We start from the raw sequence: 13,598 nt of genomic DNA, 5'->3' as shown, positions 1-13,598 counted from the left end.
CAAAGGACTGGCAAGAGAGTTATGATTGACAGGTAATTCTAACCAATTGGCCCGGATGCTCACTTACAGATAGTATTTTTGAAAGGATATTTAAAACGTAAAAATTGACAGATTGTACAACACTAAAAGGTAACTGTTTACATTCCTCATGGGATACAAATGTTTTTATCAAACCAGTTTACGATTACAGTACTTTGAATGTCTTATTTTACCCCTTAAAGTAAACTAAATACAGTAATATACACGAAATATATTTTAAAAATGATTTCAAGACGTTTAAAAATAGATAGCCCTAGTAAAAGGAAATGAAACATCCGGGAAGGGATGATTGACGGGTAGGCGTGACCAATCACCCTCCGCTCCCATTGACTTCCTGAAGTCTCCGAGCGGCTATCTGAGCTAGCTCTCACCTGGAAAATGTCACCGAGGCCACATTTGAGGCGTTGAAGTCAACTTTTTGCTTCTCTCGAGCGAGCTTCGGGGAGCCCAAAGAACGGCGGCTTACTTTCCTGAGACTGACTCGCTCCTATTCGGACCGAGTCTTGAGGTGAGCAACTCCCTGAAGAGTTTGAAGCGGGTCACCACTCAACACTCAACATCTCTGACAAGCCCAGTTCAAAGAGTAAAAGAATAGTCAAGAACAACAACAACAACAAAACCAACGTGTACAAAAAAATGACAAAAAATATTAATAATAGGACACGTGTAAATTTCTAAACGTGTCAAAACTTTCGTATGGGGCAAATTGAGCGAAACAGTCCAAAAAGGCGTGGCTGTATGACGATTAGTCGATTAGTTATTAACAATGTAGAAAATGTTGCGACTGTACCGCAACTGTTCAGTGCTTGAACTAGTGACATTTAGAGGGCCTGTCTATGGGTCAACTATTTATAGTGCACATTACAACATGTTTAAAATGTTTTTTTTACCCCCAAAGTCAATAGAAATAAATTGCGTTACATAGTTACTTTCCATTCCGTGGGGGCAGCAAAATTCACATATTTAAACTTGCAACAATGATATAATACAACCAAGAAAGTACACAACTGTACCAAAAAAAAAAAAAAAAGAACCAGCAGTAAAGAGGAAAGACATTGAAATGTAATTTCAAACGAATATTAGTATTTTGCGTGTTGGTGTCTTTTAAGAAAAGATGAATTACAAATCATTGAAAGATTGAAATTTTTTTGACGATAACATTACTGTACATTGTGGGTAGAGCAGGAATTCCCAAACAGTGTACTGGGGTACATTAGTGTGCCGTGGGAAAATATCCACTTTTATGTCATTGCTAAAAAAAAAAAAAAAAACATTTATTCCAAGAAATAATGTATCTTTATTCATCTATTTGTACCAGTGAGGCACAATGACAGAGAGAACAAAAAAATCCTCTTCTATTAGATGGCAGGATGTACATACAGTAATTAATTGATCCATTTTTGGTGACATCTACTTTTGTCGGTATGCCGTGGGATTTTTCAATTGTAAAACATGTGCCTTGGCTCTATAAAGGTTGGAAATCACTGGGGTAGAGAACCCAAACATTAAGGGTTTTGTTACTTTCAATCAGGGGTGGCCAACCAGTCACACGCCAACATGGTAACAACAACAAAAACAAAAACGTTGGGGAAAACGTCCTATGTTTATCCACATATTTTTGTTTGGACGTGCATCCGTTCCCTGCAATTTTGAGAGTGAATTTGACAACTTATTTTTGCGAAAGATCGCAATCCGACTGGGAAACATTGGGCTATTTTCATTTAATGCACATGCCAGTTTTGGAAAAAAAAATGTGCACTGTAATAGCATAACAAACTCAAGAAAAATAATAAAATAAAAAAATAACTTCGATCTGGTTTCAGGCCTTGAATCGGCTGCAGGAAAACGGGGAAAGAGCCATGGGTTCGCCACCCTTGTTTAGGGCAACAGGACCTCATTAAGAATTGTAGTCCTCCAAAAACTAAATATTCTGTGAAAAATACAAGTACTGAGTAACTGTGGTAACTTATGATTTATTATTTTAAATAGCGCATGAATGGGAAATAGACACAGATATGAAGTTGGAATACAGTACGTAATTTCAAATTTTGCGTAAAATATGACAATGAAATGGACTTAAATTAACTTTTTCTTTGAAAACACGCTTAAAACAGCACAATAGGCTCAGCAGGCAGATATTCGTGACTATATAATTAGATATTATTTGATAATATCTTACTTTGATAAGTGTACTAACTCGACTTTACACCTATCTGATCAGCTTGATCGGTATCGGCCAATAATTAGCAATTTATACTGATCGGCTTTCATGACATAATGGGCTGATTCGATCAATGATGTCCGCCAAAGACATGTACTCTGGATCACCATCGTGTGCAGTATATTTGAATTTAAAAAAATTCAAAATTTTTAAAATTAAATAAAAATTACGGTCATTTTGGGCTTATTTGACGTATGTTCATGTACTTTTAGTACAATACCACTCACAAGCAGGTAAACAAAATGTCATGTAGCCTAGTTAGCAAGTGCTAGCACTAACGCATAGGTGTCAAACTCAAGGCCCCGGGGCCAGATCCGGCCCGCCGGATGATTTTATGTGGCCCGCGAAGGCAAATCATATGTATCAACTTTCATGATTTCTGTTCAAATCTGTACCAAAATTTCAAATTCTCACATCACATCATAAACGATAACGTTGAGATATTACCAGCATTTTTGTGTTACCAAGCAACAATAGTTGTAAAACCCATTACTGTCGATTTCTGATTCTAAAACGAGTTCATAAATTTCATATGTAAATTTGATGAGGCGGTTAAAGATTTTTATGGTTTCACAGTCATAAAGGCCCTCCGACAGGAACCATAAGTAAAATGTGGCCCGCGACAAAGATGAGTTTACACCTCTGCACTAATGGTTGCGCGTAAAGATGATGTTTATGTTAAGCATGCTCTAAAATTTTGGTGTGTAGGAATTTAATTACAATAAAGTAATGAGACCAAAGTAAGTTAGCTCCCATTATTTCTGTCATGTTTTAATGTTTCCTTGACCTGATTAATTCGAAAAGAAAAAAAAAAACCTTTATGGAGCAATGATTTCCAACCTTTATGGAGCGAAGGCACATATTTTGCGATTGGAAAATATTTCGGCACACCAACAAACTAAAATGTCATAAAAAGTAGATACACAGTAATTACTATATGTACTGTGCCATCTAATAATTTGTTGAGTCTGTCATTATGCCTCACTGGCATAGAGAGAAAAAAAAGATACATTATTTCTCGTAAATGAATAATCTTTTGACCAGTTAATCATTTCAGAAGTTAATGCTCACGGCAGACTAGTTGGGAATCGCTGGACTAGAGAATAAATAGTTTAAGATACTCAGTATACAGGACACTAGTATATACAGTAAATGAACAAGTCAATTAAATCGCCACATTGCTCCATTTTTGTGATCGGTTGTCAGTTTTCTAACATCCCTGATCTGCCCCACAAATCCCGATCGTCATCTTCAGTGCTGTACCTTTTCTGCCTGCTGCTTTTGAACTTCCAAGCGGATTTTTTTGGAGGCGAAATTGTTGACCTTTTAAAGGAGACCCACGATAGCCCCGTGACATTGCCGTTCTTTCTACTTATCCATCCACCCATTTCTATGCCACCCATCCTCAGTAGGTGAGCTGGCCCCTGTGAGGTCAATATAGATTTGTGCCATGTTTGCTTCTGTGTGGGGTTGTGTAGAGACTCTACGAAGTTGACTTGACTGCTTGGCTACGTTTGATTGGCCAAATGGAGTCAGATGTTACTCGGTGGTTTTGTTGGATTGGTGAAACTGAGTCATGTGACACGAGCCGCTCTGATGAACCAAAATAGGTTGAGCAAGCAATAACAAAAAAAATATATATATATATATCATTGTTAAATAAAACCGGCAATCAGAATGGAGCTCAGTATGACAGAATAAACCAGATGTGTGTGTCTTCTTCACACAAAAAAATGGAGTCAAAGTCAATTGTATGTTGCAATAAAACAAGTTAATCAAGGGCTAAAGTATCATACTTCTCATTTTGCACTAATTGTACAAATATGGCTGTCGGATAATTAGACTAATTAATTGCAGCGTACCAACACACAACTTCTGTTCTTTTTCTTTTTAGATTCATTTACATTTATTTAATCCCTTATCAACGCTCTGTTGTTGTTTTTATTTTTGTACTATATAGAATTAAAACAGGTATACACAGTATGTGTGAATAATGCCGGTTTAGCAGTTTAATTTCTCTCACTGGATGAATCAAATCCTTTATTATTGTATCTATTAATTATTTGGCATTCTCAGTAGGAATATGAAATCAAGTGTGTCCTCTTGCTGTACTCGATGGGCAGACAAGCAAGTGGGCGGGGCTGTCAATCAGTCTTCAAAAGAGCTTTGCGGCGACCGTTCACTGTCGCTCACTTTTTGCCGGTAGTGTGTGTGAGAGCCCTCGTCCGTTTACGCAGCGTCAGCCTTCAAAGAGCGGCGTCGCGCCATGTCGACTCTCACGCTGGCCGGTGAGTTTTTCATCACTCTGGCGTCGTTAGCGCGGGAGAGGAAAGACTCTGAACAACAAACAACAGAGTCGACCGTGGCTTGTTTGCCAAACCCCAGTGGAGGACATGCCCGCTGGTAAACGACGAAAACGACTGGCCGAAAGGGCACCTAATTATAACAAAGCAAAATAAAGCAAATGCAGATATAATAACAAAATTGTACAATCGATGTAATCAAGTTAATTTTTAATTAAATATTAAACTAAGGCCAGGACTTGAATTAAAAATCATCAAATTAATTTTGATGTCTTTTTTTCTGTACTAAATTTGTCCTAAAAAGGAACATTTTTTTTAATGTAAATGGATGGCAGGAGGAATGGATTTAATTGCATTTTAGTACAAAATACAAGGGAAACAAATCATATCATATAGCAATTAAATTAAACATATGCCTTGCCAAAATTACGCAGACATGATTAAAGACAGTATGGCTTTTAAATTTTCCATTGCACTTTGAAGAGACAGATCAAATGTTGCTGCCTATGAAGTAGAGTTAAAAAACATCATGTATTTCTGTAGTTCAGTTAAAAAACTCATAAATATTCAGTACAGAGTAAACTCTTTTTTTATGATGTTCTTTGTTATTATTTTTGATGGTTTGGGCTTACAGCTAACGAAAATCCACATTCTACCGTTGCAAAGAAAATACTGTTATATGAGAAACAATCATTTCAAAGATTTTAATATGGGAATGAGGTTGGAATTGGCCTTCTTAACCCATTTGTGGGCAGCGTCCCATTTTTGGGACATTGTGATTTTCACGCATGATATCCTTCAGTATATCAAAGTCTTGAAGAATTTTAATCTGATTCTGATTCTGGTTTTTGGGACGATCTACTAAGACAACCCAAGTACCCTCTCGCGTGCAGTGTCCCATTTTTGGGACAAGATTATAAATGATTAAGCTATCATATAACTTAACTATAACCGAAAAAGAAGTGTTATTTCCTTGATTGTGCCACCCTGCCCAGGAATGGGTTAAAAGTATTTTCTTTTGTTGAATGAATCAGTATAAGTGAGTTTCACTTTTTGAATTGCTGAAATACTTTGAACTCCCCTATAGTATTCTAATTTGTTGACGTACACTTGTATGTAAACAAAATTTTTTGGGTGTGTGCTTGCTGTAACAAACTTTGTAGACAGACTTGATAGATCACCATGCTGGAATAAGGACACCAAGCAACTTTCCAAAGTAGAGCCGGGTAGTCTGTGGGGCTTCAGAAACCTAAAATTTCATGCACTTACAGTACTTTGAAAATAAATAAATAGCAGAAAAAGAAAAGACGTACACATGAAGCTCCCTTATTGTGATTGTACAGGATTGTGAGACCAATGTGCAGGAATCCTTGTTTGCTTTTCCAGCTGTCCACAAACATGGACGAACTTTGTCCGCCTCCCCACACTCAGCTTTGCGGGCACAGCCGTAGGCGAGCAGCTCAATTTGTACAAAACATTTGTTAAGGTTTCCATTGGGAAGTTTTTTTAGATTATGAGTCCTATCGACGCCGTTTCATTCAATACCTCCATTTTAGCATCCGACTAAGCCGAGCTCTGACGTGTGCGTCATTAGAATGGGGAGTTGTTTGGAACGCAAAGTGCAATTAAAATATAATTCATCCATCCATTTTCCACCACTCATCTGAGGTCGGGTCGAGCGGGCAGTAACTTAAGAAGGGATCCCCAGACTTCCCTCTCCCCAACTACTTCAGTCCGATTTACTGCCGGCAATGCGGAACAAAATCTGACACCGGTCGTGAAGGGGGACCGACACCATGTATCAAGGGGTTCGATACCCAATACTCCCAAAGCGTCCCCTCCCCCCACAGGACTCCCTGAGGAACACAGTTGAAAGCCTTCTCCAACTCCACAAAACAGATGTAGACTGGCTGGCTGAACTCGCATGGACCCTCAAGGACCCTACCAATGGTGTAGAGTTCGTCCACTGTTCCACGGCAAGGACGAAACCCACACTGCTCTTCTTGAATTTGAGATTCAAGTTCCCGACAGACCATCCAATCCGGCAGCCCTTAATTGACTTGACCGGGGTGGCTGACGAGGAGGAGTGTGATCCCCCTGGAGATGGGGTCAGCAGCGCCCCATCCCCACTATCCACAGTGTTGATGGTGCACTGCTTCCCTCCACCCACCAGAATTTCTCCAAACCCGTCCGGAAGTCTTTTTCAGTGGCCTCACCAAACTCCTCCCATGCCCGAGTATTTGCTTCAGGTCCCACCAAAACTGCATTCCGCTTGGCCAGTCGGTACCCATCCAGAGCGCAAAAAGGCCCAATAGGAGTCCTTCTTGAGCTCCATGGCATGAGTCTCTCCACATCTTGTGTCCAGACCTCATCGCTGGAGCCATGACTGAGTTCCAGGAGAAGCTGCGGCAGCAGCACGAGGAGTCCATGCGCTGCGAGCTGGACGAGCTCCTCGCCACCGCAGGTGACGCCCATGCACAGGTCAGAATAAAGGACGCTTCAAAGTTCACAACAAAATCTGGAGCAGGAAGTCCAGAAGTTGCGTTCCTTATAAGAAGTGCGTTAGAAAAATAACAGTAAAAAGCCAGTGTATTGACTGTTAATGGCGTTGCCTTGATTTGTTTTTACTTTTTAGAGTTGCAAGAATGACTTTGAGGGCTTCAAGAGGCTCTTCCACAGGTTCCTACAGGTCAAACGTCCTGCAGTGGACTGGGCCAAAATCAGCCGCCCACCTGAGGAGAAAGTGAGTACCCGCAACACAACTGCTCCCAAAAATTACCAGCACCACCGCAAACACCACCGCTGCCCCAGCACCACTAATAGAAGTTGAACTTTGAACTCTTCCCGCCCCACAAAAATCCAATGCGGACAAAGTTTGTGTGTGTGTGTGTGTGCGCCCCCATCCATCCATCCATCCATCCATCCATCCATCCATCCATGTTATTAGCCACTTATCCTCACAAGGATCGTGGGAGTGCTGGACCCTATCCCAGCTGTCAATGGGGAGGAGGCTGGGTACACCCTGAACTGGTTGCCAGCCAATCGCCGGGCACATAGAGACAAAGAGCCGCACTCACAATCACACCTAGGGGCAATTTAGAGAGTCCAATTAATGTTGCATGTTTTTTGGGACGTGGGAGGAAACCCGAGTGCCCGGAGAAAACCCACGCAGGCACGGGGAGAACATGCAAAACTCCACACAGGCGGCGCCGGGATTGAACCCAGGTCCTCAGAACTGTGAGGCCAACACTTTAGCAGCTGATCCTAACCCATCAAAACCAAATCTTTATTTTGTCAAAAACACACGAGGAATTTGTCTTCGTTGTAGTACGACCGACATGTCGAGTGGAGGTTTTCCCTTGCAGCTAGTTGATTGTGCGCGAGTTTAAGTTACCGACGAGCGATGGGCCTTAGTGTCCTGTTGGTGGTCAAGAAAGAGCGCACAATTTGTTTCATCGAACACGTGCAGACACGGTCCTGGAATAGCAGCGTCGCTAATAAAGGTCAGCACCAGGAATAGTCGACACCGGAGCCTTCTGTTCAGGTGGCAAGTATGGGAACCTTTGGACATCTGCTGGATTTTGCTTGGCAGCCGCGTTGAAATGCGCTTCGGTGTCGGGACACAACACGGTGGCGGTCTACGTTGCGTTATCATTCATATTTTGTGACCCGCGACGAGTTCAGGGTGTAGTCCGCCTTTCGGACAAAGTCAGCTGGGTTAGGCGCCAGGGTCCTGTGATCATGAGCTGGATGAAAATGTTGTTATTGTGATGGGGGGGGGGGATATTCAAACCTATATATGGAAGTGGCAGGCCACAAAAACAGGACACAAATTGGCGTCCCGGGAGATGAATACACGAAAGAAAACAAAGACCTTACCGGCAAACCGCGGCAGTCTCCTTGACCTTGACCTGTGTGACCCCAAACCGTGTGCGACGTCGCGTTGCGCAGATCGTGGCGTACGAGGAGATCCGCGGCGAGCATCTGCCCCAGGATGTGGCGTTGTGCCTCAACAAGCTGGCGGTGGTCAAGCTGAACGGCGGCCTGGGCACCAGCATGGGGTGCAAAGGCCCCAAGAGTCTCATCAGCGTCCGCAACGAAAACACCTTCCTGGACCTCACCGTCAAACAGATTGAGGTAACCACGTCAACCCCGCCAACGCGCCGCCCTCCTCGACTTCCACGTCCTCCTCCTGTCTTCTCTACTTTGTCATTTCCTCATCCTCTTCACCTCTGATTCTTCCTCCTGTTTCATCCTTTTTCTCATTTTATTCCACTGCCTCCTTTTTGTTTATCCGTGACTTCTCTCTTCTTTTGCCTTCCTCTTGTTCCCTCCGGTCTTCCTTGTCTATGTCCTCTTCATTTCCCCTTCTTCTTTCCTCCTCCACTTTCCTTTTTTCTTTTCAACCTTTCTTTTGCTTCCTGTCTCTTCCCTTTCCTCTTTCACTTCCAAGTGTTTCCTTCTTGCCATCTTTTTCCATTTTCTCCTCCCTCGCTTTTCCTTTTCCCTGCCATCGCCTTCCCTTTTCAACTCGTCCCCGTGTTCTCGCCTCAGCACTTGAACAAGACGTACGACGCCGACGTCCCTCTGGTCCTGATGAATTCCTTCAACACGGACCAAGAAACCAAGAAGATTCTTCAGAAGTACAAACATCACCGACTGAAGATACACACCTTTAACCAGAGCAGGTACGCGTACTCACACTACACAAGATACACACTTTCAAGCAATCCAAGTACACGCATACACACATACCATTCAATAAGAACACACGCACACACACTTAAGCACATGACTTGACGCTGAGCGGGTGTCGTGCGCGCGGGCACGAAGGTACCCGCGTATCCACAAGGAGTCCCTGCTGCCCATCGCCAAGAGTTTGCGCGGGAGCGCAGACAGCACGGCGGAGGCGTGGTACCCGCCGGGCCACGGCGACATCTACGCCAGCTTGGCAAACTCGGGCCTGCTGGACCGTCTCCTGGACGAGGGCAAGGAGTACATGTTCGTGTCCAACATCGACAACCTGGGCGCCACCGTCGACCTCCACATCCTCCGCAGGCTCATCGGCCAGTCGTCGGACAGGCGCTGCGAGTTCATCATGGAGGTCACCGACAAGACATGCGCCGACTTCAAGGTGTGCGGTGTGTGTGTGTGTACCACATCTGGTTGAGGGTGCCTGCTTTAGTGCGTGTAAGCGGGTCAGTGCCAGCGTCGTCTGAGTGACCCGTGCGGGACTTCAGGGCGGCACGCTGATCCAATACGAGGACCACTTGAGGCTGCTGGAGATCGCTCAGGTTCCCAAAGCTCACGTGGACGAGTTCAAGTCGGTCACCAAGTTCAAGATTTTCAACACCAACAACTTGTGGATCTCGCTGAGCGCCATCAAGAGGCTGCTCGACAGCAACGCCGTTGATTTGGACGTCATCGTCAACCACAAGGTAAGTCGTGCATACGCCCCACGCTGACATGTCACTTCCTGGTGCTGTGCACGTTTACATGTGCGTGCCTACTTGCGCAGACCCTGGAGGGCGGTCTGAACGTGATCCAGCTTGAGACGGCGGTGGGCGCGGCCATCAAGAGTTTCCGCAACGCCATGGGCGTCAACGTGCCGCGTTCTCGCTTCCTGCCCGTCAAGACGTCCGCGGACCTGCTGCTGGTCATGTCCAACCTGTACAGCCTGGACGCAGGTTCGCTTACCATGAGCCAAAAGAGGGAGTTCCCCACCACGCCTCACGTCAAGCTGGGCAGCTGCTTCGCAAAGGTGGGTCCTTTTTAGAGTTATGACACGCTCGAGTGATTGGATTAAAAAAAAAAAAAAAAAAATCCATTTAAAGGTCAGGTGTCATCCCTATAAACATTCTAAAATGGATATTGAACTGAAAAATACTTATAACATTATTCACTTCAATGTCTATATGAAAAAAATAAATCTGAGCGGAGATCACGTCATCCATGCGCAAAGTTGCGGAAGTCTAATTCGACATCCGAAGTGGTCGCCATATTGGCTGCATCTCCTGTCCGTGACGTCAAACTGGGACATTCGCCATTGAAAACAGGCTTTGGCCCGTACTATTGGACACGCCCCTTTCAGACACGGAAGCTCTTTTCGAAGAAGAGAACATCTCACAACCGAGTGAAGTGACCGGGGGCAATATTACCCTATTGTTTCGAGCAATATTTAGATGATGTGCGGATCACGGCCAAACCAACAAACCGGCCGTACCACCTCCCTGTCCGATCCACCTCCGTGGCGGAGATGAGCCACCCCGGCGGTGCCCCGTCCGCCGATCACTGCTTTGGTGGCACGTTGACACAATTATCACCCCTGACTTACAGATTACGTACGTCCCCCCCAACACTTTTTTTTTTTTTTTTAGTAGCTGTATACACACATACCTGTCATTTGGAACCCACAAAGCTCTCGTCCTTTGCGGCTGTGCAATCAATTTTTCACGACGAATAAGGTCTTTTTTTAAAAGTACGAAGGGTAAATCCATCCTCCCGAGTGTTTGAGCAATTTACCAGCAATACAACGAGCCGGCATTCACACGGAAGAACAACGAGGTACCTTCCCGGAGGTAAAAGTATTAGAAACAGACGAGTCCACTGGAGGGCGATCCTGCCATGTACGTCACTTCCTGTTTCTTCTCGAAAACAAATCCCTCGAAAGGATTTTCATGGCGGGAGTGACAAAAAGCCACATACGTCAAAATCATGTTTTGTGGTGAAAAAACGGATGGGTCCATCCCCGGCTGCCGTTTTTTTCATTAATAACGTACTAAAAATCATCCATTTCATGACAGTGGACTTTTGAGTCCATTTCAAAATCATCTCTTTATTTTATTGTTGCTTATTAGCTATTTTTAATGAGCTACGAAAACCAGCTATCGCGCAAGAGGGCGTCACACTCGCAAACCTTTTAGAAAGCGACAATGACGTTAGCTATTGATTCATTTCCTGGTTTGAGCTGTAACATGTCAGCAACAGGCAAAAATGTTGAGCATTTTTCACAATGAAAGCAGTTTGCCAATGTTTTTTGATTAAAAACAAAGGTAATCGGAAAGAACTACAGAAATTGGAGACTATTTACTCTTAAGAGGCTGGAATTGGAAAATATGGACAAAGTTAAATCCCTAAACAATTAATCATCAAAATAGTAGACATTGACGATTCATCAAATCGTTCTGGTGTCGTCATTAGTACGCTTTTTATCGTGTAATACACACAATATTGCTTGGATACGCACCAAGTACCGCGATGACGACGCTTACTTGCGTCCATTCACATTAACGAGCTGTTAACGCTACGCCACCGCCGTCAGGTCCAGGAGTTCCTGTCCCGCTTCGACAGCATCCCAGACATGCTGGAGTTAGACCACCTCACTGTGGCGGGAGACGTCACCTTCGGGAAGAACGTCTCGCTCAAGGTGCGTGAACCCTTCCTGGTCGACACGCAAAATGTGGAATTGCCATGTATGAGATGACTCTATGTATATAGTTTATAGTTTATAGCAGGTATTCTCAGTGTGCTTCGAAGCCTCTCTTTGCTGCTAGATGAACAAACTGACTGAAATATTCAACCTCTGCATGTCACTTTTTCAAATCCAGCAGTATTTTTTTTATGTACAATATATATGCACAACAGTTTACAAGCATGTAGGTCCAATTTCCCTATTGTGTGCGACACTTAAAATAAATCATAAAGTTTGCAGTTTGTTAGGTGTTAAAACTTAACGTATAATGTTAGTTTCTTCCAATAATGTTAAAAATATTTTTTAGGAATAAAACTATGGTACTATGATTTTAATGTTGGTGATTAAAGTGGCACTTGGGGGAAAAAAAACAAGCATTTTTGGTAAAAAAAAAAAAATGCACTAAAACGTTTATGCAAACCGTATTATTTCATCTAATGACCGCAAGTTTGATGCCAGCACGTAATAAAATGCCATAGATAAGCTAACAAAGAACAGAGAAGTGGTAATTGTAAACTTTTGGACATGGTGCTTAACATGCACGGAGCGGCAACACATCCAAACGTAGATGGCAACATACGACAATCGGGGTATGTATTTGTGTCGGCAGGGAACGGTGATCATCATCGCCAACCACGGCGACCGGATCGACATCCCTGCCGGATCCGTGCTGGTGGACAAGATCGTCTCAGGAAACCTGCGCATCCTGGACCATTAAAAGCGGACGGCAACAAAAAAACTACACAAGGAAACCACAAGTAAACTCTTGACAATTGGAAAAAAAAAAAAGCACTTTACAATCTTTCAAGCCACTAAAGGTCAAAGGTCACCAAATGGGAAGTTACTGTCTTCAACTGCTTGTCTTTCAGGTCAACAAATAAAAGTCTTTAATAGTCTACATGAGGCTCTTATTGTAAAATACTGGGATGAAGTGAGTGGACTTTTTAAAAAAAATTCATTTATATTATTTTAACGATGACATTAGAAAATTTGAAATAACCTCAATTGACCATTTAAAAGTTCCCAGGCGTCTTAGAAAAGCTTTTGTAACTATACAATGGCCCGGGATGGGTCCCTGCCCCCCATGAATAGTAGAAATTTGCACGTAATCGACACCTATTATCATTGCATTAAAAACAAAAATTTAGCACCCAAATTATTGAATAAGCAGAAACAAAAGAAAACAAGAAAATGCCTTCGAACATGAAACACGGAAGCGCAGAACTGCCAAACAGGCTGTCGGGTCATTTTCTGTTGCGGTTAGGGCACCGGTGTCAAACTTAAGGCCCGGGGGCCAGATCCGGCTCGCCACATAAGTTTATGTGGCCCGCGAAGCCAAATCTAGTGTCAATTTCCACGATTCTTTTAAAAAACTGTACCAAAATTTCAAATTGTCATGTATCGTAAATGATAAAGTTGAGATGTTACAAGCACTTTTGTGTTACCAAATGTGAATAGTTGAAAAAAACATTACCCTTGATTTCTGATTCCAAAACTAGTTCATAAATTGCTGTTGTAAGTATGATGAGATTAAATATTTTTGTTCCACAGTCATAACGGCCCT

The 13,598-nt window shown here is 43.1% G+C and overlaps 1 protein-coding gene across 2 annotated transcripts; it reads left to right on the top strand.

Moving 5' to 3' along the window:
• Nucleotides 1-338: 338 nt before the first annotated feature.
• On the top strand, nucleotides 339-12,823 carry LOC133506771 (UTP--glucose-1-phosphate uridylyltransferase-like). Of its 2 annotated transcripts, none has more exons than XM_061831230.1 (10): nucleotides 339-547; nucleotides 6,929-7,044; nucleotides 7,199-7,306; nucleotides 8,515-8,700; nucleotides 9,118-9,251; nucleotides 9,397-9,697; nucleotides 9,804-10,001; nucleotides 10,082-10,324; nucleotides 11,885-11,989; nucleotides 12,645-12,823. In XM_061831230.1, exons 2-10 carry the CDS (start codon nucleotides 6,946-6,948, stop codon nucleotides 12,750-12,752), a joined length of 1,482 nt encoding a protein of 493 aa, XP_061687214.1. In that variant the 5' UTR covers nucleotides 339-547; nucleotides 6,929-6,945; the 3' UTR covers nucleotides 12,753-12,823. The 2 variants fall into 2 exon arrangements, with proteins under 2 accessions (XP_061687214.1, XP_061687213.1); XM_061831229.1 differs by lacking the exon at nucleotides 339-547 and adding an exon at nucleotides 4,425-4,548.
• The last annotated feature ends 775 nt before the right edge of the window (nucleotides 12,824-13,598 follow it).

This window comes from Syngnathoides biaculeatus, chromosome 9 (genome assembly GCF_019802595.1).
Source record: "Syngnathoides biaculeatus isolate LvHL_M chromosome 9, ASM1980259v1, whole genome shotgun sequence".
Taxonomy (NCBI): domain Eukaryota; kingdom Metazoa; phylum Chordata; class Actinopteri; order Syngnathiformes; family Syngnathidae; genus Syngnathoides; species Syngnathoides biaculeatus.
The sequence above is the reverse complement of the archived record's forward strand: the minus strand, read 5'-3'. Positions and strand labels throughout refer to the sequence as shown.

Excerpts from the sequence above, each read along its gene's own strand:
- LOC133506771 (XM_061831229.1), top strand. The coding sequence starts at position 4,527 with ATGTCGACTCTCACGCTGGCCG. Across the intron at positions 10,002-10,081 it reads ACGTCATCGTCAACCACAAG|ACCCTGGAGGGCGGTCTGAA; the intron begins GTAAGTCGTGCA and ends CTACTTGCGCAG. Across the intron at positions 10,325-11,884 it reads TGGGCAGCTGCTTCGCAAAG|GTCCAGGAGTTCCTGTCCCG; the intron begins GTGGGTCCTTTT and ends CACCGCCGTCAG.